The 27,185-nt window shown below is 45.9% G+C and overlaps 1 protein-coding gene across 2 annotated transcripts; it reads left to right on the top strand.

The window, feature by feature from the left end:
- Window positions 1–1,047: 1,047 nt before the first annotated feature.
- On the top strand, window positions 1,048–27,185 carry Rgs8 (regulator of G protein signaling 8). Of its 2 annotated transcripts, none has more exons than XM_035445928.1 (5): window positions 1,048–1,115; window positions 5,446–5,547; window positions 6,431–6,495; window positions 25,332–25,498; window positions 27,003–27,185. In XM_035445928.1, exons 1-5 carry the CDS (start codon window positions 1,096–1,098, stop codon window positions 27,183–27,185), a joined length of 537 nt encoding a protein of 178 aa, XP_035301819.1. In that variant the 5' UTR covers window positions 1,048–1,095. The 2 variants fall into 2 exon arrangements, with proteins under 2 accessions (XP_035301819.1, XP_035301818.1); XM_035445927.1 differs by lacking the exon at window positions 1,048–1,115 and adding an exon at window positions 3,081–3,106.

Below are 27,185 nucleotides of genomic sequence, written 5' to 3'. Positions count from 1 at the left end.
GTCTCACTCCATCACAAATGCAAGTCGGGAGGAAGTTGCTAGGTGATGGGTGAGGAAAGAGAGGTGAGTTTCTACTGTGGGAAAAACCAGGTGAGAGGCAGAGGTTGGAAATCTGCACGTTCCAGAAGGCAGAGGAGGTGGGATTTTCTCATTAAGGAGTGGGGAGCGGTGTGGTTGGTCCTGGTAGCCTGGGGTGTGGGGTGTGGAGGGTGGGGGTGGGAATGGGCTCGGGGAAGAGGTTCCTCTGTCGAGTAAGGGACAGCTGAGACTTGGCAGAGAGGGGTAATTTCAGGGCTGTGTGGTTTGGCTTGGGAGCGCAGTGCAATAGAATTGGGAGAAAGGGGGTGGAATTTAGATGTGCGACCTGCCCCGTAGCTTTCTCGCTCTCTGCATTTATCACATCACATCACACCCAGCAAGACAGGCCCCCTCCTCCTGGCTCATTAGGAGATTTGATTCGGCTTGGCTCCTGCTGTCAGCAGCTGTCTGGGGCAAGATCTTTATGCTCCCTGCTCCCCAGTGCAGCCACCAGCCTCCAGCCTCCAGCCAGCAGCAGAGCTCATTAGCAAAGAACCCTTCCCCGGATTTTCAGCTACTTGGTGGCCTGAAAAGAGTTAATACCTACTCTTGGCTGGGGGGCAGAGCAGCTGCTGTGGGCTGGGGAGAGACTTCTCCCTGAGCTGCAGCCAAAGGAGCTGCAGGTTAGTGAGGCCGAAGGAGGAAGGTGCAGGATGCGTGCCAGGTCAGCTCTGCTTGGGGGCATCTCCTGCGTCCTGCCAATGAGAATGGGCGTGCAGACTGTGCCCGGGAGCTGAGCTGCCGCCTGCTGGGTGTAGGCTGCTTCAGTATTTACTGGATGTGACAAGCAGAGAGAAGAGCTTTTGGGGCCGCTTGCTGCCTGGCTCAAGTGGTGGGAGGTGTGTGGTGCATGCATGCTTATATATATGTGTGTATGCATGCGTGAGCCTATGTGTCCCTGCAAACATGCCTTTCACCTGCCAAGGATTTCACTGCTAAAAGAAAGATCTACTCTTTCCCTAGAGCTCTTTAACCCGCATCCTCTCTGACCATCCACTTGGCAAAGACCCGCAGGCCATGAAGACCGGCCAACGACAGTAAGTATTGGCTTTGCCTTTCTCCTTCCTTGCCGGGGTGTCAGAAAGCTGGTTGCATTGTACATATTTAATTAACCTGCCTCTTCATGCATATTAATTGCTTTCTCCCCGCTGAGCTTAATTTCTCTTCTTTTCTTTATTAATCTTTTCTTTTTTGCTCTTTTGCTCCCCCCCACCTTGAATGTCATCTTTTTCTACCCTGTCTGCTCCAGTCACTTGTGACTTGGTGCCCACTTCCAAGAATACTATGGGGAAGGTCGGGTCACATTGTTGAACTTTCCAGGCTCTGGGTAACCCCTTATCTGTCCCTTATAAGTCTGTCTAGAGCTAAATGGGATAAGAGCCCTGAGGGTTCTGGATCCTGGTGTGGACAAGGCAGCTGGGGCAGAGTATCTATCCAGTGAGCTCTCATTTAGGGAATCCAAAGCTGACCTCACTCAAGGGGTGATTCTGGGAGTGCTGGGTTCAGGTTGGGGGAGAGAGGAGACAACCGGAAAGCCAATGTGGGCTGGCAGCAGGAAAGGGAAGGAAGAGCTGCAAGCAGGGACAGAGCCCAGTGGTCCCCTGCCCTAAACGACCTTGCCTGTGGTGTTATGGGTAGTGCTCTCTGGTCTGCTCAGCTGCAGAATAATAAAGGCCCCTGGCAAGACCTTCCCCCTACCCTGGGGACAGATTTTTATAAGCAAGAGGAAATGAGGCGTAGGTGCCCAGACATGCTTTCTGGAGACCCTTAGAGCTGTAAAGGGCTTTGACGGCTGGCTTCCAGAAAGCAGGTGCACTCCCACTTAGGACAGTGATTAAGGAAATGTCCCCTGTTGTCAGGGAACATGATCCACTGGGATGGGCCTTTACATAAAACCTGATTTTTTTTTCTGTTTTCTGTTTTCTTTTCAGTGTTAATAAAGTCCTCCTTCTAGTTTGTTAATGATAGAATTATTCTGAAAGTGATTTTAAAAAAGTATTTGTGAAATGTTCAGGGTAATACCAAAGCAATTTAAATGGCGCAGTCACACAGGATTCTTATCTATCTAAATTAGGTTTCTTTTAAAATGGATTCTACGTTTGGTGGCAGGGTTCCCCAAGGGAACCTTTTATGGATAGGTAGACAGCTCTTCCTATCAGCTTTCTTTTGTGGGAACAATGGTCTGAAACACTGCCAATGACACCCATGGGAAGGAGAGACTACAAGCCAATCAGCCTTCAGCCTCCATGTCCCCGTCCTGCATCCCCAAGTCTTCCCTGTGTTGGGTCAAGAATAGGCCAAGCAGAGGAAGGCTCCTTATGAGCCACAGCCAGTGACTTGCATATTCATTTCTGCAGCCTGTGCTTGGGATCCCTGCCAAGGAGCATGCCCAGTGGTGAGGGTGTCTGGTGGCTTACCTCCAAGTCCCTTCAGCCCCCCTCCTTGCTCCCTTTTTCTCAAGCCCTGGCTCATTTCCACCTGGGACAGGTGTCCTTGGAGGGAGGTGGGAACCAGAGCAGCATCCAATCAGATTATTTTGGAGCAAGTGCTGGCCTCTCCTCCCTGGTCCCTTCTGGAGTGGTCACTTGGGCATCAGTCTCGTAAGATAAAGAGAACAGTAATTTTTGATTTGCCAGGCCCATGCCTCCCTAAGGGTGCGTGTCCCAATTTTGATGGCCAGTGGTTGGGGAAGTAGGAACTTCTGACCATCAATCAGCAATGTGAAGCCTCCTGACATTTGTTCCCATCCATCTTTGATTGGCTACCCTCGCTAAGAACAAGCTGACATTTGTGGGTGCTGTGGGGAAGTACTCTGATGGTGGAGAGCCTTTGGAATGGTGTGTCGTGCGAACAGACATGAGAGGGTGAACCCTCTTACAGCAGACTCTTTGATTTTAGGTGAGAGGACGCGAGAGGGTAAATCCTTGAACCCCCGCAGTCTTAGTTCCTGCCCTGAAGTCCCTGCAAACCAGTCCAAGGGGTAACCATAAGCGGATGCCTGTATGGCTGCCTTACTGATGCCACGCAGGTAAAACGGATTGATGACCTGTCTTCCTGTCCCTGCCCCTCTCTTCTTTGCTCCACCTTCTAGTCTCTCACCTGTCCTGCTGTTTGAGCCTGGCCCAAATGTCAAGTTTAGGCCATCCTCTTGCACTATTTCTGCTGGGCCTCCAGTGCGCACTGCACTATTCTCACCTTTGTGCTTCTTGCAAAGTTATAGGCTTGCAAGTAGGACCTGCCTTGGCTCCGTGCCCTCTTGCTGACTTGGTAGAATCTCTTGGTGGTGACTTTGGGGTTAGGATAAGGGGCTGTGCGTGAACTTGTAGGAAATTCTGTGAGTTACTGGGACAGGGGTTTGTAGAGAAAAGGCAGATGAGGAAATGACCCTCCCCCTTTTTCTCTTTCTCTTTCCTTTCTCCCTCTCTCCCTGCTTCCTCCCTCCCTCCCTTCCTCTTAGCCTTTCATTCCTGTGTCTGCTGCCACCATTTCCCACCTAACTAAGGAGATTATGAGTCAAGCCTTGACTAGAAAGATAGAAAACTCTTTGGTCTCAAAGTAAATTTGCTTTTGTGAACTATTTGAACGACTCGGAGTTGTCTTGGGGGCAAGCACTACTCTTTAAACTGGTGTACAAAAGCTTGCGTGGATTTGCCACTTTCCTAGAGTCCTGTTTGTGGCTCTTGAGGGCAGTGACCTGACTTTTTATGACTGATGATCCTAAGGCGTGGAGTGGGCTGCAGGTTGGGGCCCGACCTGTGGTACAGCCCGAGTAGGACCTTTGCCTGAATTCACAGTAGTGATGACTGAAAGGGCTTTTAATCAGTTGCTTGAATGGCCTGGTGCCAGGTACCTTGTGATTTGTAAGAGTGAATGGACACATAAGATGCTCTCTGCTTCAAGAGAAAGACTAACTGTAGCAACTGTTTTTTTTTGTTTTTTTTTTTTTTTATGCTGTGAAATAGATGGAGGCACAGTGCAGCCTGCCCAGGAAGAGAGGCAGGGGCAGGGGCAGTGTGATTTCCTGCAGGAAAGGATATTTCTAGAAACTTGGATGCTGCAGCTCTCAGGGGTTCTGCAGAGATGTTCCGAGGAATACAAATGTCCATCCCTGCCAAGTACAATGCCATCTCAGTGGACAAATGTCAGATAAGATTTTTGTGAACAAAGACAATGAGTAGGCCTGGGAATGGAAATCCATTTGAAGTCAATGGGAGTGATTGAATCAAATGACCTCTAACTCCCTTCTCTAGTTTTAGGATTTATGAAAAAGAGGGCAAGGAAGCCCGGCCAGAAGGATTTGCTGTCAGCAAGTGAGGATGGCACGCTGTAGGACTATTTCCATGGCAATATCTACCATGGTGCACATGGGTATTCCTTTTGTAAGCCAGATGGAAGTCCTGGTCTGATTATACCTTTCCCCCCTTCCACTTACTTTTGCCCTTAATGTGAGGAGTTGTCATGGCTAAAGGTCAAAGGTTAGCAAACTTCCGTTGTCATGCGCCTAAGAGCAAATATTTTCAGCTTTGCAGGCTGTATGGTCAATGTTGCAATTGCCTAACTTTGCCCTTGAAGTTGAAGGCATCTTGGATAATATGTGAACAAGTGGTGGTGTTGTGTTCCTACAAAACTATGTACACAGATGTTTTTCAGGGCTATAGTATGCCAGCCCTTGGCTGAAGATAAACAGGGCAAGTTAAGCAAGCACAAGAGCTGTCACAGGGGACAGCGGCTCTCCACTGTTGGCATCATCCATCGCTCTTCTCACCGGCAGGCATCAATCCCTGTGGTCCATAGTCATCCATGTACATATAGCCTGTCTTGGTGAGGTGAGCTGAGAGAAACTGATTGGGAACTGACCTGCCTTGAAGCCCCACACTATGTACTCTGACTCTCTCTGCTGTTCACCCCTACATTTTAAGGTTTCCCTCTCACCTGTGTGAGGGCCCTGCTTTCATGGCCTTGTAGTTTGGGGCTGCCACTATCACCAACCCTGCCTCTTTGCCCTTCTGTTGGGAAAGCAAGATGTGGATTGCTATTGTGTCACTGCTGTGTTTCCACTCCCTACAGAGAACCCTAATTTAGAAATTCTCCCAAGCTAATGACCTTCATTGACTTACCATCAACATGCCATGTCAGCTTTAAAAAGCCTTTATCCTGGAAGGGAAGGGCAGAGGAAGGGCTCCACACCTATTATTACTATGCTTATAGTGAGATAAGGCATGAGCATAGCCCTTGCCTTTATTCTAGGTGATGGACTCTTCAGGGGGCTACCTGGGATGGAGAGGGCAGCAGGTCCAGGTGCCCTTTAGAGAGCTGGCAGTCATGGTCATGATAGCCCCCTTCCTTCTGCCTCCCTATCCGCTGCAGGAACAAAGGCATGAGGACTCGACTGGGGTGCCTGTCGCACAAATCAGACTCCTGTAGTGACTTCACAGCCATTCTTCCCGACAAACCCAACCGCGCTCTCAAGTGAGTAGTATGACTGTCTTGCATTCCTGGGTACCCACAGGGTTGGGTGTCTATGGGACCTTTTTCTTCAGTGAGTTGTTGACCAGATAAAGCACAAGATGATACATGCAGATCTTTTGGCAGTTCCTTTCCTACCCCTGCATGTGAGTGACAGGAAGGCATAGCTTGGTGACATCAGGTGGGAACTCTCATTTTCCTAAGAAACAGTATGGCCATCAGTGCCTGAAGCTGTGGGTGGGGGAGTATATTTCTTTATTCTATTTGCTCGTCAATCTGAGCTCTCAGCTTGGAAATAAACATCCAAAGTTACTCTAAAACTATGCTTAGATTCATATTGTCTGGATTCAGTACCTATTCTGTGCTGACACTGTATTCAATGATGTCACAAATGTCACCTTATTTCAACCTCACTCACCTCTGAAAGGGGCACTGTTGTCTCCACTTGAAGAGGTGAAGAATTTGAGGTAACAGTAAGAGCTGACCCTCTTTTGTCTTTAAGACTAGCGCCGTTCCACTGCCCTACCACCTTGACATCTTGAAATCACAGAGCTATATACCTTTATAGTTCAGACCAAAAGTAATGTATGGGATTCTCTGAATTCCCATCCAGGGTGATTCTTCTTTCTGGTATTGGGGAAGAAAACCCAGGACCTCATTTGTGTTAGGTAAACACTTTACCACCAAGCTATAACCCCCTCCCCAGCTTAGAGGTTTCCCCAACTATTGCTTGAAAATGTACCAAATTACAGCAGAGAATTGCAGGGACCCAGGTATGGTATGCATTTGCTCTCTACCAATCCAAGGAGTTCTGGGCAAATCTGAGTGGTGGCTTGGGGAGAGGAGATGTGTCAGAAATACTCAGAAAGTTGCTGTTGCTTCCTAGGAGACTCTCCACGGAAGAAGCGACGAGGTGGGCAGATTCCTTTGACGTGCTCCTCTCTCATAAGTGTAAGTAGAAATCAGGTCACATCACATTGGAGCAAATCATCCAGGTGGCAAAAGATGTAGCAAACACTTTCCGGGCTCAGGACACTATGCTGAGAACCCAGCCCTCTATAATTCTGCATGGAGAGCAAGAAGCAGAGAGACAAGACAGACATTTTATTTTATTTAATTAATTCATTATTTTTTGTTGTTTTGAGACTGGGTTTCTTTGTGTAACCCTGGATGTTCTGGAACTAGCTCTGTAGACCAGGCTGACCTTGAACTCATAGAGATCCGCCTGCCTCTGCCTCCCAAGTGCTGGGATTAAAGGCTTTCACCATTGCCACCCAGCTGAAAATAGGCATTTTAAATGTAGTGGAGTTAGACCCTTCTTTCCTGTTTTCCATGTTCAAACCATAGTCCTAAGAAGCCCAAGGTTCTTAGATATCCCATTGTATTCCATAATATTACATTATTGATTTATCAGATCTGTGCTTTCATTGTTGACTCACCATTAATAGATGTTTGGGTAGGCATGGTGGAGTCCCTTGGTTTTTAGCAGATGCCATTAAACACGGCTTTGTTTCCCTAGGGATGGGATGGTAGCTCAATGGTTGAGAACTTGCCTAGCATGTGTGAGGCTCTGGGTTCAATCCTCTTCCTTCCTCTTCTTGAGACCTGGTGTTTTATAGCTTAAGCTGGCCTCAAACATGCTATAAAACCAAGGATGGCCTTGATCTTGGGATTCTCCTGCTTCTACTGGCCACCTCCCAAGCACCAGGATTACAGGACTATCTCACTGTGGCTGGCTGCTCAGCAATGTTAACAAAATAGAATTCAGTTTAGGTAATGGAAGTTATGGACTGACTGGAATGAGAAGGTCCAGGTTCCAGGCTAGGTTTCATAAAAGGGAATGACTCCCATCACCCAAGTCATGGGGCTACTTAGTCAAATGAGTATTTTGTGTATTTTAGCAATCCCTTGGATTGACAGAATTTCACTCTTTATCTCGAGGGATAACTATCTCAGCTGCATTGCACCCCCACTTCCTGGCTTGAACACCCCTTTGCCCTCCCTCCTCTTCTATTTCCTCCCTGCTCAGCTGTTGTGTCTTTGTTTCCTACAAAGGAAGGAAGAGTTGTGCATATTGCAGTGTTTAGAGGGCAGTTTATCATTCGTCAAACTTTTCAGCTCTTTTTTCTTTTTTCATCATGAGCAAGTCCAAATTTGTGGGGCTTTGAAAGCCCTGTGGCATTAAGCACATGGAAGTGGCAGAGCAGGGGCGGGAAGCAGAGAGGGGGTGTTCTGAGGAGACAGGAAGGTTGCAGACAGACATTCGGTGTTCCTCCTCGATTTGTCATGCCAGTGTGAGATCTGGGAGCAGAAGGGCTGCTTGCATTTTGCTGTGTTGTTCCTGTTTAACTGGGGAATGCGTTTTTTGGACAATTAAATTGAAGGCTATGGGTGGGGGTTCAGATCTATGCTCTCACTGTTGACTCGTCTTGGTTACTGGATACTTGGGTAGGCATGGTGGAGTTCCTTAGTTTTTAGCATATGCATGCCATTAAAAGTGACTTTACTTGACCAGGTCTGGGAAGGTGGCTCAGTGGTTCAGTACTTGTCTAGCATGTGTGAGGCTCCAGGTTTAATCGTTAGCTTTCCATCATCATCATCATCATCATCATCATCATCACCATCATCCAAAAACAAGAAGTGATTTTGCTTTTAATTTGATGAAGTTACTTCCTCCAACTTTGCCTCTTGTTCTTAATAAGCAAATCAACAAATAGTTTGAGTGTATGTATGTGTATGCACACACAAGCATGCATTTGTGTGTGTATGAACCTGTGTGCACATTTATGCAAGTGTGAGGAGGCCAGAGGTTGCTGTCAGGTGTCTTCTTCTATCACTCTCCACGCTGTTTATTTCTTTAGTGTGTGTGAGGGGCTGTGGGTGAATGGGCTCATGCATGCCTCAGTACACCTGTTGAAGACACAGACAACTTTTAGCAATTGGTTTTCTGCTTATACCATGAGAGTCACGAGAGCTGAATTTAGGTGTCAGGCTTGGTTGCAAATGCCCTTACCTGATGAGCCTTCTTGCCAGCTATCCACTTTATTTTATTGAGATGGCCTTTCAGTAAACTTGGGGCCTACCAATTAAGCAAGATTAGCTGGCCAATGAGATCCAGGAACCCTCCAGCCTCTACTCTCCCAGGAGCATACCATCATACATCTTTTTATGTGGATGGTGTGGATCCAAATCCAGGCTCTCGTGGTGGCACCGCTAGCACTTTGCCAACTGAGCCATCTCTCCAGCTGAACAAATACTTTTGACTAGATTTTAAAATGAGCTGCAATATCTAAGAATAAGTGCATACCATAAAAAATTGTGACTTTGGTATTCCATGGGATCCACTTAGGCAGGAAAATAATTCATGTGGGTATACAGCACATGTACCACACAGCTACACTCCAATAGCAAGCTCACATAGTGAATTTGCCAAGGTAGTGGCATAGATATGATGTTTGGAACTAGATGATAATGCTTTTCTAAAAACCAGGTTATTGATTATTTTTCGGGAGTCATGTTCTGTGGAACGAGTGTCACTACCACTTTACATCTTCTGGCTGGCTTTGATTCAAGGTCGTCCTAAAGTTTGGTTTCTATTTCAGCCTCACACTGATTCACTCAGTTCAAATCCCTGAGGCTGTTTCCTTATTCTAAAATGGGGTTAGAGATGCCTGCTTGCTAGCTACCACTTGCAGACAGGAAACTAAACAAGTAGAGACATGCAGAACTCTGGGCTCTTTACTCAGATGTGATGTAATGATACCATGGGTTCTTTTTTGATGATACATTTATTTATTAAGTGCAAAAAGAATACCTCAACAGTGACTTCTGTATCCAATTATTAGCATTAAGTCAGTGTAAGACCTAGAGATTCAGTTTTATCTGCTTGATTCGGTGACTCTTGGATCTGCAACCCACTGGTCCTCCTACCACAGAAGTGTTTCCTGGAATGCTGAAACACTTCCCTAACATGGGAATCCCAGAACGGGTCACAGCTGGCACCAATTTGCTATTATCAAAGTACTACAGAAACAGGCTTTTTGAAGTATGAAGTTCTTTCATCCTTCTTACAGTCTGAGTTCTGTTTTTATTTCTGTTTAGTATAGAAAGAAAGAGCCAGTGGTATGAGAGTTCTTAGGAAGGAAGGGGTATTTAGGGTCACTGGCTGAACAACTTCAAGCTTTTAGGATTTGGATGTCTATTCCCCTGTGAAGGCTGCAGCGCCATTGGAGCCCAGGCCACCTTAAAAGATGCTGACAACATTCTAAAAGTCAAATTAATTTGGGTTGGTGTTGTGACTCAATCAGGGCTGATTAAACTTTTCCAATGGGATTTCACACGTGCCTGTCCCTGACAGCACTAATGGGATGTTTGCAGAGCTTCCCATTAAGATACACGCTATCCTGTGGAGTAAAGAGTACAGAATTCCTGAATGACTGGGACCCAGAACCCTTGGTGTTAGCCTAGAACCCACTCCTCTGTCGTTCTTCACACAGAGGTATCTGAATTCCCCGGTTCTCTCCCCCCGCCCCCCCCCGCCACCGGCCGTGGAATCAAGTAGACCTCTGGAGCCTCTTTGCCACTCTTGATCTGTTGTTCTGGACACTAATTATTTCTCAAAAATGAGCTCGTTCATCATGCATAGACTTTGCACCTGGGAGGGAGCACAGGTGAAGGAGGCCGTGGTCTGTCTCCAATGGAGAATGAAGGTCTTGGAGAAGTCAGGGAGCTCACAGATAAACGCAAGGAGAAAACTGGTGTTCTCATCACAGGGCAGGTGGCCTCGGGATAGCCAACAGAATCCTAGCTTTCAGCGCTGCTCTTAAATTCTGTCTCAGTCAGAATTCCTATTGGTCTGGGAGGATGGTTTCCAGTTGTCAGGGACCAGGCTTTTGGATGTTTAAATGCAGAATACTAGTTGGCAGTCAGCTCTATGGGCCTGATTTTGTCCCCCATTTACTCCTGGATAGTTAGGTGACCTTCATGGATACCTTGGCTATTTAGGAAGTCAGATTCCTCACTTGTTCAGCAAAGGAGCTAGACCAGGATGTTCTTTGGAACAGACATGAGGCTAGGCTAGGTGATAGCAGCCAATCACCTGTGGCAGGAGGTTTGACTAAGCACTGCCTGTATGGTTATGTAAGAGTGCTTTCCAGCTGAAATGGCTCCAGCAACCAGAAGGGGGACCAAAGTACCTGTGTTCGGTCTTTCTTTCCAACGCTATAGGGGCTCAAATCTCAGGCAAAAAAGAAAAATAAAAAGAAAAGGCAACTTTACTATCTTCAAAACCCTAGAATTAAAACTAAAAAAATCCGGGAGGAAAATATTTAGAGTAGTCTTATTTCCCATTGTATTTGTTTACAAATGAGTACAGAGGAAAAGCTCTCACAGAGGCCTGAGAGGTAATCACTTGCTAAGTGCTTTTCTTAGAAACTAACAAACGCAACTGAAATTGACATTGCTGATGGCTTCATTAACTAGAAGGATGTCTAATATGTGCTAATTTGGAAGCTTTTCCCTGTTCAACCAATTACAATTAGACTCTATATCTGAATTGTGCATGTAGTCTACCCTGAAGGGAGATATGAGCGTGAGCGTGCATGTGTCTGTGTGTGTGCCTGTGTGTGTGCCTGTGTGTGTGCCTCTGTGTGCGTGTGTGTGTGTGTGTGTGTGTGTGTGTGTGCCTGTGTGTGCCTGTGTGTGCCTGTGTGTGTGTGTGCCTGTGTGTGCCTGTGTGTGTGTGTGTGTTGTGTGTGTGTGTGTGTGTGTGTGTGTGTGTGTGTGTGTGTGTGTGTGTGTGTGTGTGTGTGTGTGTGCCTGTGTGTGTGTGTGTTGTGTGTGTGTGTGTGTGCCTGTGTGTGTGTGTGTGTGCCTGTGTGTGTGTGTGTGTGTCTGTGTGTGTGTGTGTGTGTGTGTGTGTGTGTGTGTGTGTGTGTGTGTGTGTGTGTGCCTGTGTGTGTGTGTGTGTGTGTGTGCCTGTGTGTGTGTGTGTGTGTGTGTTGTGTGTGTGTGTGTGTGTGTGTGTGTGTGTGTGTGTGTGTGTGTGTGTGCCTGTGTGTGTGTGTGTGTGTGTGTGCCTGTGTGTGTGTATGCGCGCGCGTGTGCGCACGAGTGTGCATGCACTCGTGGGCTCGTGTGTGAGTGTGTTTACATGCCCAGAAGCCTTTTTGCTCTAAAGCTTATACCCAACAGAAGAACCAAGCCTCCCAGTTTGTGGGAGATCTACTCTGTTAGGCAGCTGGAAGACAGGGAAAGACTGTGTGCTTATCTTTTGTTTTATTTTTCATGAAGTTCAGGCATGTGCTTGTTTGTTCTGCTTTTAGATGATATTGAGCCCTGAGCTCTGAAGAAATATTCTCTTTCTGCTTTTCTTCCCTTTCTTTCTTTCTTTCTTTCTTTCTTTCTTTCTTTCTTTCTTTCTTTCTTTCTTCCCCTCCCTCTCTCTCCTCTTCTCCCCACCCTTTCTCTTTTTGATTCTGTTTACCTCTTCCCTTTGTCTATGTCTTGCTCCTGTATCCTTCCTTCCTTTGTAATTTTTGTGGACATAGAAGTTGAGTCACAGTTTTATGTATACCTTCAGGCTGCATGTTTCTCCTCTTTCTCTTACTTTTTATCCCTGCTCCCACCTCGACCACCCTCTGGGCACTGGATGTGGAAGGCATTCTTGTTTGATAGTTTGTGTAGAACCTGGAGAAAGGCTTCTTTCTGTTCAATTGGCCCCGTGGGGCCCAGATAGGGGAAATAGGACCACTGAGAGCCCTTTCACAGTCATAGCAATGCCTGTCTCTGTAAACCAAGACCAATAGAGAAGACTTTGGTGTCTCAAGCTTAACACCCTTCAGATGATGGTTGAGATATAAAAACACATAATAAGTTGAACTGGTCACATAGCCACTAAGCAAAAGATCCCAAACAAACCATCATATGGAAACTAAATGACCAGCTTGTGCGATACTTTATTCATCTAAGTGATCTTTAACTCTGGAGCAAATAATCAGGCCTCCACTTACCCTACAACTCTCCCTATAACGTCTTTAAGCCAGAAGATTCTAGAAAAGTCTTATTCAAAGTGTGAACCAAGGAAAGCAGCAGCACCTGAGGGAGCTTTCAGAAATGGACATTTTTGGATCTTATCTTGGACCTGGGGAATCAGAGTCCCTAGGGCTCAAGACTGGGGTGTGTTTTCCCACAAGTCTTCAGGAATGGGACAGTGATCTGATGGGGTGGTGGCCTAGGGAAGGACAGTGTTCTGATGGGGTGGTGGCCCAGGGAAGAACAGTGTTCTGGTGGGGCGGTGGCCCAGGCTCTGGGAAAAAGAGTATTTTGTATTGCATGGAGGGCCTCAAATCCTCAGGCAGCACCTCCCTTTAGTGACACATCTGTGTCATGGATCCCACATGTGTGGTGTGGAGGTTTCCACAGGTAGGGATAAAGGAAGAAGGAAAGACAAAAAACTAAACAAATAAAAACATGGCTTCAGCTGTTTCAAGAGAGCACAGGGTGAGATAGAAATAGATGTGTCATGTGGAGACAGGTAGAAAAGAAGCCTCTCAGTTTTCTTGTCAGCATGTCAACATTGCTGTAAGCTGTACTCGTACCCAGGAACATAGGTGCTGAGTTGATCCTTGCTAGGAGGAGTGCCAGGGCTATAGGCATCTCTTAAATGCTTGTAACAGTTCTGAACAGAAGTGACTGTGCAAGCTCCCAACACCCTTTCTGTCATTTGTCAGCGATGTGACCTTGTGCCAATCACCTAATCTCAATGAGCCTCATTTTCCCTCACCTGTGAAAGGGGGATGATGTCAATGTGCAGTGCAAGAATTCAGTCTGGTTGCTGTCCCAAGAGACTGGTACATGGAGGACTGGATGGAGGGTAGCTGGTTTATTATTTTTACAACACTATAACTGCACTGAGAAAATATGCATTTTGTGCATCCCAAGTGCCCGAGCTAATGTGAGCTTCCTGTCCCATAGACAGCTTGAGGTAGCAGATTATGGAAGAATGAGAGACACAGAGATGTTTCCCCTCACTCAACCCTTTCAGTTCCTGAGCTTTTGGGATCCCCTCAGGTCCTCCTACCCTCATGGATGTAGGAGAAGCTGCTGGGAGTGAAGTTTTTAACAGACTAGTAGGTAACATATATGTTCCCTCCTTTAAGAGCCCCAGCAGTATTCCTTCATCCAATTTCTCTGAGAAATATTCTTTCCTACTGAATTTGGAGATCTTTAGGCTATGCACTGGTGTCTGTGGGGTTTTATAGTACTTCTTTATTGGGGTTAGATCTCTAGGATAGTCCTTCCTTTTGCTCCTTCCTTTTGCTCCCATATTTTAGGAATAGGAAGCCATGCCGCCTCAGGACATATTGCCCCTTCATGTCCTGGATAGGTGTCGTCACCATGTCTCTCAGGTCCTTTTTGACACAGACACTTACAGTCCTACTATAATACGTTACCCTGATATACTGTCATCCTGACACACACACATTTAAATATATGAATAAGTAGAGATCATTTAAGAAAATCACCAATCACAAGTGTGAGATATAATTAGCCTCACATTGCTTGTCAGTAAATATGGTAAGTGTCAATAGTTTGCTCCCTGAGTAAAAGCCCTACATAAATCTTGATTAGACATAGTAATTTGCTTCAAAACCTTCATCTCACAGGTGACATGGAGGAAAATTCTGCCCTCATTGCAAAATTCAAATCAGTGGCTTGGTTCCCAGTCAAACAGGATTTGGCTTCTCCCGGGGCTCATGCACCTTGACTTGGCTGAACCTTTTTCTGTTCCTATCCTCTGCTTGAATCGGGTTCCTATTCACTGGGTTATTTCCTCCCATTGATCAGGAATGCAAAAGGGTTCTAGTCTTTGAGAGGGTACTTTGCTAAATACAGAGCTTTAAAAAAAATTTTTTTTTCTTGTCCTTTTGTGTTTTCCCAAGCCTGGGAACTGAGCGGGACTCAAGTCCACCCTTGATGCCAGCTAAATCGGGACTGCTGGACCTTGAGCAGTTACCTAAGCCACCCTCCCTGCTGCACCAGCTGCACTGCTCATTCATAGTGACCCAATTTCTCCCCTTATGTAAGCACCAAGCATGAAAGAACCAGAGGGAGAAAGCCGGCAGCCGGCAGCATGTGCGGCCACGGCATGTTCTTGGAGGTTCTGTGGCTGTTAGAAAGGACGCCAATATCCTGCCCACTGTTCCAGGGATCCTGGACACATGCCTGTCCCTTCCTTGCTGTTGGCTAGGCACCAATCTCAAAAACTTTGTGCTGCTTTCAGAGCCTTGACTCCTGGGAGGATTCCCCAAAGAAAACCCAAGTGAAATGCAAATAAAACGACTAGAAGGCAATCCCCCCATTCCTCTCCTATTTTCCTGAACCATTTACTGCCCATCCTCTGCCTTTAATTGGTCAGGCTGCATTTGGCATTATACATTGAGTTCTGGATCACGACTCCACCAGAACATGGGAAATAACAATAACAACATGCATCGAGCACTCCCCGTTTACCGGTCAGGATCCACATGTCACTTGCGTGTCTGAACTCATCACGTTCCTCTTAGCCCTGTGGAGGAGGAGCTGATGGCATCTGCATTTTATCCTTGTGAGAACCCAAGAGCAGAGAGGCCACAGCTCTCTACACACTAGCTCACACCAACTTCTGTGTGTCAGAGCCAGGACACGCTAGCTGCAGGGGTTGGAGACAAATTGCCCAGAATGTGTAGGAGCTCAGGAGTAAGGTTCTGGACTGGGGTTCTGGATCAGAGCTCCAGTCTTCACAGCTAGTGTGCAGGGGACACAGGCCCTAGCATCAGCGGCACCGCTAACACAAACATGGCCACCCCTAGAGATTGCAGCAGACGCTGCTGAGCTGTTCATCGATAAATCAGCACTCGGTATTTGGAACCAACCGCGGTTTGTGGACAAACAGAAGGCAAAGAAGAGGGTCCTGCTGGAGGGAAAGTGAATGATGGAGGGATAGGGGAGAAAAATGGTAACAGACAAGGAGCAGGAGAGGGGCTGGGGAAAGATGTGGAGGAACAGATGAGAAGCTCGCTGGGACGAGGCTCGGCAGGCACTGCTTCTGTCCTCAGTAATTCGCCTGCTGGGTCACATCAGCAAGAGATGCATACCAGGCCTGGAGCAAGTGGTCTATACAGAGGCTGCTGCTGCCTCCTGCCATGTGCTACTGGCAGGAGGGGGCCTCCTGAAGTAGCGGTGCTCGCCCTCCCCTCATGATTCACTTCTATTGTTCCAGGGACCCTCCATGGCCTGCCTGCAGTGACACCTGTTCTGGGAGTGTAAAAAGGGTAGGGGGAGTCTGTGCCTGAGAGGGAGTGGGTAGAGAAAGTGGGTGAGCTGAGGAGAAGGGCTAAGGGAGGGTGCAGACGCACAGGCCTTCGTGACTGTTGTTGAAGCATCTTTGTTGCAATCTGTTCTCGTTGCTTTTCAGGTCCTGACACCAGGAGAGTCCATGGGAACAGGGCCATTCTTTCTCTTTTAATGGCCTCTCAAACTTTCTCTTGGAATCCCTGACAACTTCAAAGTGCCTTGTTCCCCTAACCTCCTCCTGAAGTGCAGGCAACCAACTGGTTTGAGGCTTGAAAGAGAGAGCACAGTATATTTCTTAAGACACTTGTGATCCCTGACTGGGCTGGGAAAGCTGCCTGGCAGGTTGAGAAGAACAAGTTAGCCCTCTTGCAATGGGAGAACCACTGGTGATAGGTTGACCATCAAGGCTGCAGGGTGGAAAGAATTTTGTTAGATTCCAGGTTCTTGGTGCTACCTAATAGCCCCAGTTCTCACCATAAAAAAGGTGATGGGAGGTGTCCTCCAGCTGGACAAGCCCCAAGTCTATGAGCCAAATGGCACCTTTGCAGGGCTGTGGCACACATATGCTCAATGTGTTTGCCTGACTGGGGCTACTGTTTATCTGCACTGGAGAAAGTGATCCTTGGATTAGGGAGAGTGGGCTCTGAGGTCACCTAGATGTGTAGACAAATCTACTTTGTTCATTTTACTGACTTAGTGACCACAGGCAAATTCCTCTCTCAGATCTCACATTCCCTTTGTAAACCAAGCCTCGTTAAGGACTAGCACTATTGACTTCATAGTGAGAAGGAGGCATTTTTTGAGAGGATTGCTTCATTTGATCTGTTAACAGTCTAAATGCAGTTGAGTCCTGGTATGGTCTCCATTTCATAGATAAAATTCCATGTTGGGCTTCAAGATGGTAGGGTACTCTTCCAAGGTCACATGGGATTCAAACCCAGAGCCCATGTCTTTGTCTCTCTCTGTGTGTATATATGTATGTGTGTATAGATGCGCATGAGTGCACATGCAATTGGAGGTCATGCATCTTTTGTCAGGGGTTGTCACCTTGTTTATTTGAAACAGAGTTATTGACATGGAACTTATCTAGTAGCCTAGGCAGGTCTGCCAGTCTTTTGTTTTGTTTCACGTAGACTCTGAACTCGGGTCCTCATGTTTGTACAGCAAGGCTCCTTATTGATGGAGCCATCTCTCTAGCCCCAGAACCTCTTCTTAATTGCATTGATCCCATGATACATTGGGTTCACGAAGTTAAGATGACCAGGCCTGGAGTAAGTCCTCTGTGTGTGGAGCGATGGTGCTAAAAGGTGTGGAGGAGGTGGAGTGATGGGATCAGGAGCAAAGGTAGGCTAAGAGCCACGTCCGATGAGGACAGGTCTAAGTTGGGGTGAGCACAGAACAGAGAGAGCACTAACCTGGGAAAGGTCTTCAAATCTACTCCTTCCTTCTACAGTGAGGATGATGAGACCAGTAAAGCTGAATGTGTTGTGCAAGGTCGTACCCATGTGTGGGCTTGGCTGTGCTCAGAATTGGGGTTCTCAAGTGAGGCCTGTGCTGCCTGTGAAACCATGGGTGCTGCCGAGCCGTCTATGAGTCGCACACATCCCTTCAAGTTTCCAACCTGTACAACTATTTCAGTTCCTTGCAGTGAAATTCACCAAATCAAGGTCCACACCCATCTGTGTTTCTATGTGTTGTTGTTTGAATTAATACTTCTCTACCTAAGTGACTTTCCTTATCTTTTCTTTACCCCACCCACTGCTGTCACTCATAGAAATGTACCATCCACAATGTTCCCCATGGCTCCTTGTCTTGCCTTGCATGGGACTCCTCCCTGTCTCACCACTTCAATAGCTCTTAGGCCCCAGGTCCTACAGGTCTGGAGACAGCTCACCAAACACATATACTGATATTGGTTTCTCCTTTATTTTTGATTTATTTATTTTATTTTATGTGCATGAGTGTTTTGCCTTCATGTATGGGTGTTCATCACATATGTGTGTGGTGCCCCAAGAAGTCTGGAGAGGAACTTTGGTCTCCTAGAACTGAAGTTACAGATGGTTGTAAGCCACCATGTAGGTGACAGGAATGAGAGCTAGGTATTACGCAAGAGCAGCAAGTGCTCTAAACCACTAAGTCATCTCTCCAGCTTCTTAACTTGGCATTCTTGTCATTAGCTAATCACGTGACCATGACAAGTTATTTACCTTTCCCAAGCTTTGTTTTTCTTTCCTCTCAAATGGTAAGAATATCAAGATCTATGCTGTGAATCTACCATGAGAAAAAAATGCTGTAAAGTTCAGAAAGAACTTGGTGTGGCCAAAGGAAGCGCTCAGTAAATAGTTGTAGTGTGTGTCTTGAGACATGTTTTCTGACTTCAGCGTTGTTTTCAAATTCCTTCTGTTCATCTGCCTTTCTTTGTTCTAGCTTTCAGCTCCCAAATTGCTGCTCTCTAAGGCCAAGGTCCATTCAGCAGCCTGGACTGAATGGTCTTCTCTTTGATGGATGGATACAGCCCCAAATTAAAAGTGCTTCCTCCCTTCTTTGTGCATGGAAAGTCTCTCTAGGAACCAAAATCTAAGCCTTCATGGTTGTTTTCTATTTCCTGTTGCACTTACATTCATCTTCCCCAAGGCTCTGATCTTTTCCTCTCCCCTAGGTGTCTCCCCTATAACACCTGCTGCACTTACACAATCCAATATTTCACATTATTCCCTAATGCTTGTTACATTAGACTGGCTGGAATGTTCTGTGAGGTGGTGATTTTAATTGTACCACAGCTCAAAGCTTAGAACTCGAGGGTAGCCTCATTCCCAGCAACATCACTCCAAGTTAATAAAGAGCAAGGCTGTCCAATTTGATGCATCTCAAGTATGTCCCATGCCTGACTGTTTCTGTCTTCATCCACCACTGTTTCTGTTTATTCATTCTCATCCTTAAGGAAGGCAGGCTCTCCCATTTCTTCTGAGTCCTCTAAAATCTGCCTTCCCCGATAGCAGCTTTGACTGATTGAGTTCTCCCTTTACCTGCTCTTTCCCTTCTTATACACACCTCTGGAAAGATCTTGCTTTGGGATCATGTGGGCCTGGTGAGGAATCTGGGTTCTTACCAGCTATGCAATTGGTCCATTTATTCCACTTCTCTGAGCTTTAATTTCTTTTTGATTTTTTTCCTTCTCCTTTTCTCCACTCCTCCTTCCTTTTCCTTTCTGCCCCTTTTTTCTTATTAAGCTTAGGCTGGTCTCAAACTCACAATGTAGCTGAGAATGACCTTGACCTTCTAATTGTCATGCCTCCACCTCTCTTGTGCTGGGATTGTGGAATTACAGATGGGATCCATCACATCCAGTTTAATGCGCTGCTGGAGATTGGAACTGGGGCCCCATGTGTGCAAGACGAGCACACTACCTACCAAGCCAAGCCACCAGCCCCTTTAGTATCTTCCTATGGAGAGTGAAGAAGATAGGCTATGAATGAATGCTATCTATTACTGAACAGCGTTGTGCAGATAAATTCAGATGAGGTTGGTAAAATCTTGAACAGAAAGCCTGAGATATAGTAAAGTTCTGTGACCCAACTCCTAAATGAATAAAAATAAAAACTCTGCCTTTCATAGCCTTATCCCTTCCCACAAAAACAGAGGCTGCCTTGCACTTTCTCACGTCATCCATTTTTTTCATCATCATAGTCCTGTACTCAGGCTACTTTTCCTGCCTTCCTTTCAGGCCTTTCTTTAACTCCCTCTTACTCGGCATGTCTTTTCTGACCATACCAACATTTTAAAGCACTCAAAACCATCTCCAAAGCAAACGGAGAAACTACGGTCTCAGCGTTCCTTTTAGCTATGTTGTCTGCTCTCCTTTTTTGCTAGACACATCTGAATGGATGCTTCTCACTTTCTCTTCTCCATTCATCACTGTACCTACCACAACACAGTCAGGGGCTGCATCACACTTCCAACACTGTTCACACCAATTGCCGCATCCAGGGGACCTTCTCACTCTCTGCCCAGCTTGACTCTTCGAAGGCCTTGCACGTGCGGCCACTTCCTCCTTTGTGCAGAGTTCTCTCTCCTGGCCTTTTGCAATGCTGTCCAAGCATCCATCACTCTGGTCTTTCACAGGGCTCTCTGTTATGCCCGGTAAGTTCGGTCTATTTTCTTATTAATTCCCAATCTTACTAAAGCATTCCACATTGTTGTGCTTTTGATTTTTTTGTTTTTGTTTTTGTTTTGTTTGTTTGTTTTTGAAACAGGGTTTCTCTGTGTAGCTTCGTAGACCAGGCTGGCCTCGAACTCACAGAGATCCTCCTGCTTCTGCCTCCCGAGTGCTGGGATTAAAGGCATGTGCCACCACTGCCCGGCCACTCTAATGAGTGTTTTGTAAAGTTCTTGCCTTTGTGTGTATGACTCTCTCTTCCTGAAATCATCTTCTCTGTGCCCTTCCTTCTTTCATGTTTCTTCCTTCTCATTAACTTCCCCCAGCGGGAAGTTACAGATGGGAACCATCACATCCAGTTTTATGCGCTGCTGGAGATTGGAACTGGGGCCCCAGGTGTGCAAGACGAGCACGCTACCTACCGTGGGGGGTAGAGGGGTGGGGAGTCTTCTTCTTGCAGGTCTTTGTTCCCTCCTGACTTGGCCCAGGTGTTGGTTTAGGGTCCTTTCATAGCACCTTGTCCTTTCCTGTCATATAATTTGTCCACCACATCATAATCGCCATGATTATGTTTTCTTCTTTTTGTCTCACTCTGCCTTTTGATGGCGGGAAAGTCAAAAGTGTGAGGTGGCTGATCATAGTGCATCCTTACTCAGGAAGCAAAAAGAGACAACTGTTCATGCTCAGCCCATGGTGTGCATAATATCTCATTGTGTCTGCTGGCTGCCCGTGCTGGAACAGCTGGTTCACCCAGCAGAGTGAAAGCATGATTCAATAAAAATGCAGTTGTTATCCCAGTGGCCCGGGAGTTAATGACCTTAATCTCTAATGCTGTGTGTTGTCAGGTACAAGGTCAGGCAAGTTGGTTCTCGCCTTCTATGTCCTTCTCTGTAAGCTGGGAGGAGGAAAGCCACACCAGGGAGGACACTGCAGGTGTATGTTTTTCTAGTGGCACCAGGATCCACCAAAGCTGGGATCTAGGTGAAGAGAGATAAGATCTGTGCCCTAGAGAGCTGGGCCATATAGACTTTCCTTGACAGAGCTGATTACCAATACTAGAGAGGAGAGTGGAAATGTAATATTCTTTATCTGCAACTATGTTTAATGGCTTCTCAAGCATCTGTTTTTGTGTAGAGGAAAACAAAAACAGTGAACTTGAACTCTCCCATTCAAGGAATTTAGTTCCCTCTGGCTTAAAAACAGCCACAGACTCCTGAGTCATGTCCCAGTTCTTCTAGACAGTGGTTCTCAACTTGTGGGTCATGCCCCTTTGGGGTCAAAGGACCCTTTCATAGGGATCGATTAAGACCACCAGAAAACACAGATATTTACATTATGATTCATAACAGTAGCAAGATTATAGTTATGAAGTAGCAATAAAAATAATTTTATGGTTGGGGTCACCACACATGAAGAACTGTATTAAAGGGTCACAGAGTTAGGAAGGTTGAAAATCACTGGGCTAAATAAATGCACAGTTGTAGAGTCATCCATGTTCCCTTTCTCACCCCTCTCTGACTGCAGTGGAAACTGTGTGAAGATGAGGCAAATATCACATGACCCCACCCGTCTGTGACATCTAAGAGTAGATCTTGTTGAGGTATAGAGTGGCACCTGGGGCTGTGAAGGAGGAAGGGAGGGGCCTGGAAGGGTTGATCAGAAGGAGCAAAAAGTTCTGGGGTGCAAGTGCACAGTAGAGTGACTGTGTATAACAGCGGATTAAACAAGCCAGACGTGATGGCTCACACCTGTAATCCCAGTACATTCAAAGCCGAGGATTGCTATGAATTTGAGGCTGGTATGGGAACAGAGTGAGTTCCAGGTCAGCCTGGGCTAAAAAGTGAGACTCTACAGCAAACTAAAACAAATGCGTTATACATTTTTAAAAGCTAAAAAGTATTTTGAGAATTTTTACCTCCAAAAAAAGGGTATTTAAATGTTCAATTTAAGTATTTTACAATGTATAGTATAAATATTATCTCATTATTATGCATAACTTCTATGTTTTTATGCTCAGTTAAAATAATTTTATTAAGAAAAATAACCCCTTCAAGGAAAAAAGATGGGGACGTGTGGGGCGACTCTGTGGGTCTTCCTGTGTCCACTGTAGGTCACTACTCAGAGCTCTCCCTTGCTGGCCCAGTCCCTTCAGATTTCTCAAGGTCATTAATGCTGTCTTCCATCTAACTTCTGCTTGTAGCTTCCATCATGGAGGACCATCTGTAAACAGTGTCTCCTGACGTGCATGCTTGTAACCCAATCTGAGTTGACTCCATGGCATGTGGAAATAAATGTCCATGTCTCCTCCATGGGGAACTAGCTTTGAGGGCATAGAATGCGGGAGGGGTCCCAAAGAGAGCATCCACAGGGTGCTAATAGGCAGTAATTTTATGATCTGTTCTCTGATATATCCCATCTAACTTCTGCCTGTAGCCTGTGCCACAGGCAGCATCTTGAACAGAACTGTAAAGACCGCTAGTCTGATCCATATTAAACAGGGTAAGTGATTCTCAGGCCTGAATATTGCCACTCACCATTCCATCTCTTGAATTCCTAGCCTGCTGTGTTTCTACCATTTTCTTGTAGACGTTTGACCTATGCAGACGTGGGCATGGGAGGTACCCAGAACATCACTCTGTCTGGAACCTAAATCATTTTACTCTCTTCTTCCTCCCTGTCACAGGAAGATTTTTATTTCCATCCTGCCCAGTGTAAAGGAGCCTTACATGATAGTCTGTTTTCTCCACTGGATATGTCCTGGGCCTTGCCTTTGGCACTATGACTTGAGCCAGTCATCTAAAGCAGTGAACAATGGTGTCCCTTCGGTGTAGAAACCTCTGGAGTGGAATGATAATTCACAAAACCACCTTACTTTTCTTAAGCACTTTAAGGCAGCCTCCAGGCTTAAATCTGTGACTCAAAGCTTAGCTCTGGGAGCCCCGTGAAAATGCCTCTCTTTCTCAAGTCCCTGGCTTTTGCTGTAAAAGGCTGTAGCTTTTATGACTATTATTCTAGTGTGGACATTGAAACACCTACTTTGGATGAGGCATGGTAGTGACCCCAGTACTCAGGAGGCCCAGGGGGATGGCAAATTTGAGGAAAGCCTAGGCTACAATGTAGTAAGTCCTTGTCTAAATGAATAAATATAAAGAAGCAAAAGAAGACAAGGATGTATTTTGTCTTCAAAATGATTTTTACCAGGAAAAATAAAAATGTTTTAGAATAAATATTTTAGGCCCAGTAAGACGGCTCAGTGGGTAAAGGGGCTTTCTGTACAAACCTAAGGACCTGAGTTCAATCCCCAGAACCCACATAAAAGCAGATGAAGAAAACTGAATCCACAAAGTTGTCCTCTGACTACCACATTACACATTACCCCACACACATCATACAAACACACATACACACATCATCATCATCATCATAAGAAATAATAGAAACATTAAAAAATAAATGCTTAAAATCACATGGCACCAACTGAGTTGTCTTGGCTAGTGCCCTCTCCTGGCATATACCAGTGATTATCAGGTGTCCACATCATTGTTGACATAGAATTAAAAAGTGCCAGGGTTTGAGAGATAGCTTAGTAGGTAAGACTGCTTTCTTTGCAAGGATGATGACCTGAGTACAAATCCCTAGCACTCATGTTACAGGCCCGGCCTGACTGCTCATGCCTGTAGCCTCTGAATTGGTGAAGAGAGACAGTTGATTCCTGAGAGCTTGTTGTCCTTAGGAATCAACTTAGGTAAAAGAAGCCTTCTGCTTCAGTGAGAGAGCCTCTCTCAAGACACCCCAGCCTCCTGTTCTGGACCCAGCACATCCATTCACATGTGTGTACACCGGCATACTCAGGTGTCACACACACACACACACACACACACACACACACACACACACACACACACACACGCAAAGAGAGATGGGTTTGTTGAACTAGGATTAGTTGTACCAGTCTGTCATCTCAGGCTTGAGCCTTGCTTGGGCTATGAAGTGAATTAAAGACCAGCAACAACATAGAAAGGATGAAAAATGCCACATACCTTGGCAGCAGAGCACTTGCATAGTATACGAGAGGATTGGGTTCACTGCCCAGTGCCAAAAATAGTAACATGAATTTTACAAAAGAAATAAAAATGGTCATTGAGCCATGTTTGTTCACCATTTTGGCACCTTATTCTTCACTTTGAGGACCCTTTCTAGGAAGCTGTCATTGTCATTCCAACAGAAGAGAGTGAGTCAAGAGTTAAAACAGTTGATTAAAACTTTTTCAAATAAAAGTGCAACTGGAAGTGCATGCTATAAATAGCTGTTATTTTCCTCCCCCGCTTATCTGTGTGGATGGAAAGCTTGGCAGGACATATGACATTGATTAGTAAGAGGAAAGGCTGGATTAGCCATTAGATAAATTGGCAGGAAAATTATACTCGACCTCAATTAAAGCCTATAACCTGGGTCAGCGACATGGTTTAGTAGGCAAATACACCAGTTACAAAGCTAGAGGGCCTGAGGGCCATCCCCAGGTCCCACATGGGAAGTAGAGAGCTGTCTCGTGCAAAGAACTGTGTCCTTTGACTCCCCCCACATAAACACACACACACACACACACACACACACACACACACACACACACACACTCGCACCCAAATAACTGTAACTTTAAAAATGTTTTAAAAATCTAATTTGATAGGCAAATTTCAAAGCAAAAATGAATAGACTAAAAAAACTGCCAAATACACATCCTCAAGGATTTCCTTAAAGACTCACAGAGTGCTATCTTATCCATGCAGCAGACTGAACTGAGTTTCTATTTGATGTGTTTCTGATAGCAGTAAAAGGTTGGCTCTGAGACATGTATACTCCTGTCCAGTTTGTCTTACAGCTGCCCATGTCTTCTCTCTGGTGTGGATTCCTTAGGGCAGAGAATGTATAGTGCCTATTAACTTGAGCAACACAGGCTTACCACCAGGCCTGGGGCTCAGCCAACTCTGCATCAACGGGCAGGCAGGCTTTATCAGAAGTGACCAAGTTTACCCACTGTTGTCATTATTATGGGATTTTAAACATTTCTCTTGGATATTCCACACTGGCCCTTGGACAAGAAGCTTTCTCTGAGGAGAGCTGTGTGTCGTGTGTGTGTGTGTGTGTGTGTGTGTGTGTGTGTGTGTGTGTGTGTGTGTGTGTAAAAGCAGCAGGCTTGGACAATGAGGACACCATCACAATAGGACTGTTTTTCCCGAAACAGCAGTCTTGGAATTAAGCCTTCTCTTCCTTCCTTTTCTCCCACCTCTTTCTGTAGATGGAGTGGCGGCCTTCCGTGCCTTCCTGAAGACAGAGTTCAGCGAGGAGAACCTGGAGTTCTGGCTAGCCTGCGAAGAGTTCAAGAAGACCCGGTCGACTGCAAAGCTGGTCTCCAAGGCCCACAGGATCTTTGAGGAGTTTGTGGATGTGCAGGCTCCACGGGAGGTGTGTTGGTCATGGAAACTGTCTCCTGAGGTCTTGGAGGGCATTTAAGCCAAGCCCCCAGGATTTCCTCCAATCCCAATGGGCCTCCCAACTGTGGTGGATCCTGATGAGAAAGGGTAGCTTTTGAGAAGTGGAAGATCCAGGTTTTCATGAAAGGAGATGCATTAGGAGTGGTTTCTGTCTGCCTGACACGTGTTACCGCAGTGGTTTCACAAGAGTACGTTCCCTGGAGCCCATGTCTGTTTTCCTATTCAAAGCAGTATGGGGGCCGCTGAATTGACTCATTGAGTAAAGGCACCTGCTGCCAAGCCTGATGACCTTAGTTTGATTTCTAGAACCCACATGATAAAAGGAGAGAAATTGTCCTCTGCACAGAAGCGTGCACACTCGTGTACACACACACACACACACACACACACACACACACACACACACACCCTAACAAACAAGCATGCAATAACTTAATGGAATAAGTACCCTCTTAAAGGATTTTGTTTGTAGTCTCAGTTCTGCCACTATGTGTGATCATCCTTAACTTATTCAAACTCTCTGAGTCTTATCTTCCCCAGTGTAAGATAGGATAATGCTACTTGCCTTTCAAGGCTACGCTGTGTTAGAGGTAAAGCACCTACTGAGTGTTTGCCACTGCTCATTAATGAATATCTACAGTCACTTTCATTGCTGTATTATAATTATGCATAGCTGTTCTGAGTTTTAATGCAGCATGTCCCTCTGGAGGCTTTAATTGATGAACAGTTTGCAATCTGTATTGAGGTTTGGCTTTGACTTGGGGTGTGAGACCTTTACAAACTTGGTAGAATGCTATTGGCCCCAAATGATGACACATAGAGAGATGTATGTTTACCAGGGTCTGTCTATACTGGGCATCCATTGGCCTTGGTGGTTAAGAAAGAATGAGATGGAAAACTTAGGGGAACCTTATTAATATCTGGCTGGAGACTCAGCTTAGTGTGGAATGAAGATTCTTGTTTAGGATTTGTTGACTTGAGGATTCTTGCCATGGTTCTGGTACTAATCCAACCTACTTTAGACAAGTTTTGTAGTATTTCTTTCTTTTCTATATTATTATTATTATTATTATCATCATCATCATCATCATCATCATCATCAAGAAATGGTCTCCTTTCATAATGCTGATTGTCCTGGAACTCACTCTGTGAACCGGGCTGGCCTTGAACTCACAGAGATCTGCCTGCCTCTGCCTCCTGAGCACTGGGATTAAAGGCGTGCGCCACCACGCCCTGCTGGTGTCGCTTTTCTTCACTTACCTTATTTACAATTTAAGACTACCTGGACTTCAGACTCCACAGCATTTCTGCTGGAATCCCCAGGAACGAACCCTGTAAAAGCAGTTTGAGAAGCATCCGTGACCCTAAAGATGTGAGATACTGCATTGATGGTTGTTCTGTAGCTTGGACCCACTATCCAGAAAGTGCCTTGGCCTTTGAGGGCCTGTGACCTTGCTCTCTCTTTGTATCTCCAGGTGAATATCGATTTCCAGACCCGAGAAGCCACAAGGAAGAACATGCAGGAACCATCCCTGACTTGTTTTGACCAAGCTCAGGGGAAAGTACACAGCCTCATGGAGAAAGACTCTTACCCCAGGTTCTTGAGGTCCAAAATGTACTTAGACCTGCTGTCCCAAAGCCAGAGGAGGCTCAGTTAG

Source organism: Cricetulus griseus, chromosome 5 (assembly GCF_003668045.3).
Source record: "Cricetulus griseus strain 17A/GY chromosome 5, alternate assembly CriGri-PICRH-1.0, whole genome shotgun sequence".
Classification (NCBI taxonomy): domain Eukaryota; kingdom Metazoa; phylum Chordata; class Mammalia; order Rodentia; family Cricetidae; genus Cricetulus; species Cricetulus griseus.
Note: the sequence above shows the minus strand (reverse complement) of the source record. Positions and strands in the feature narration are given on the sequence as shown.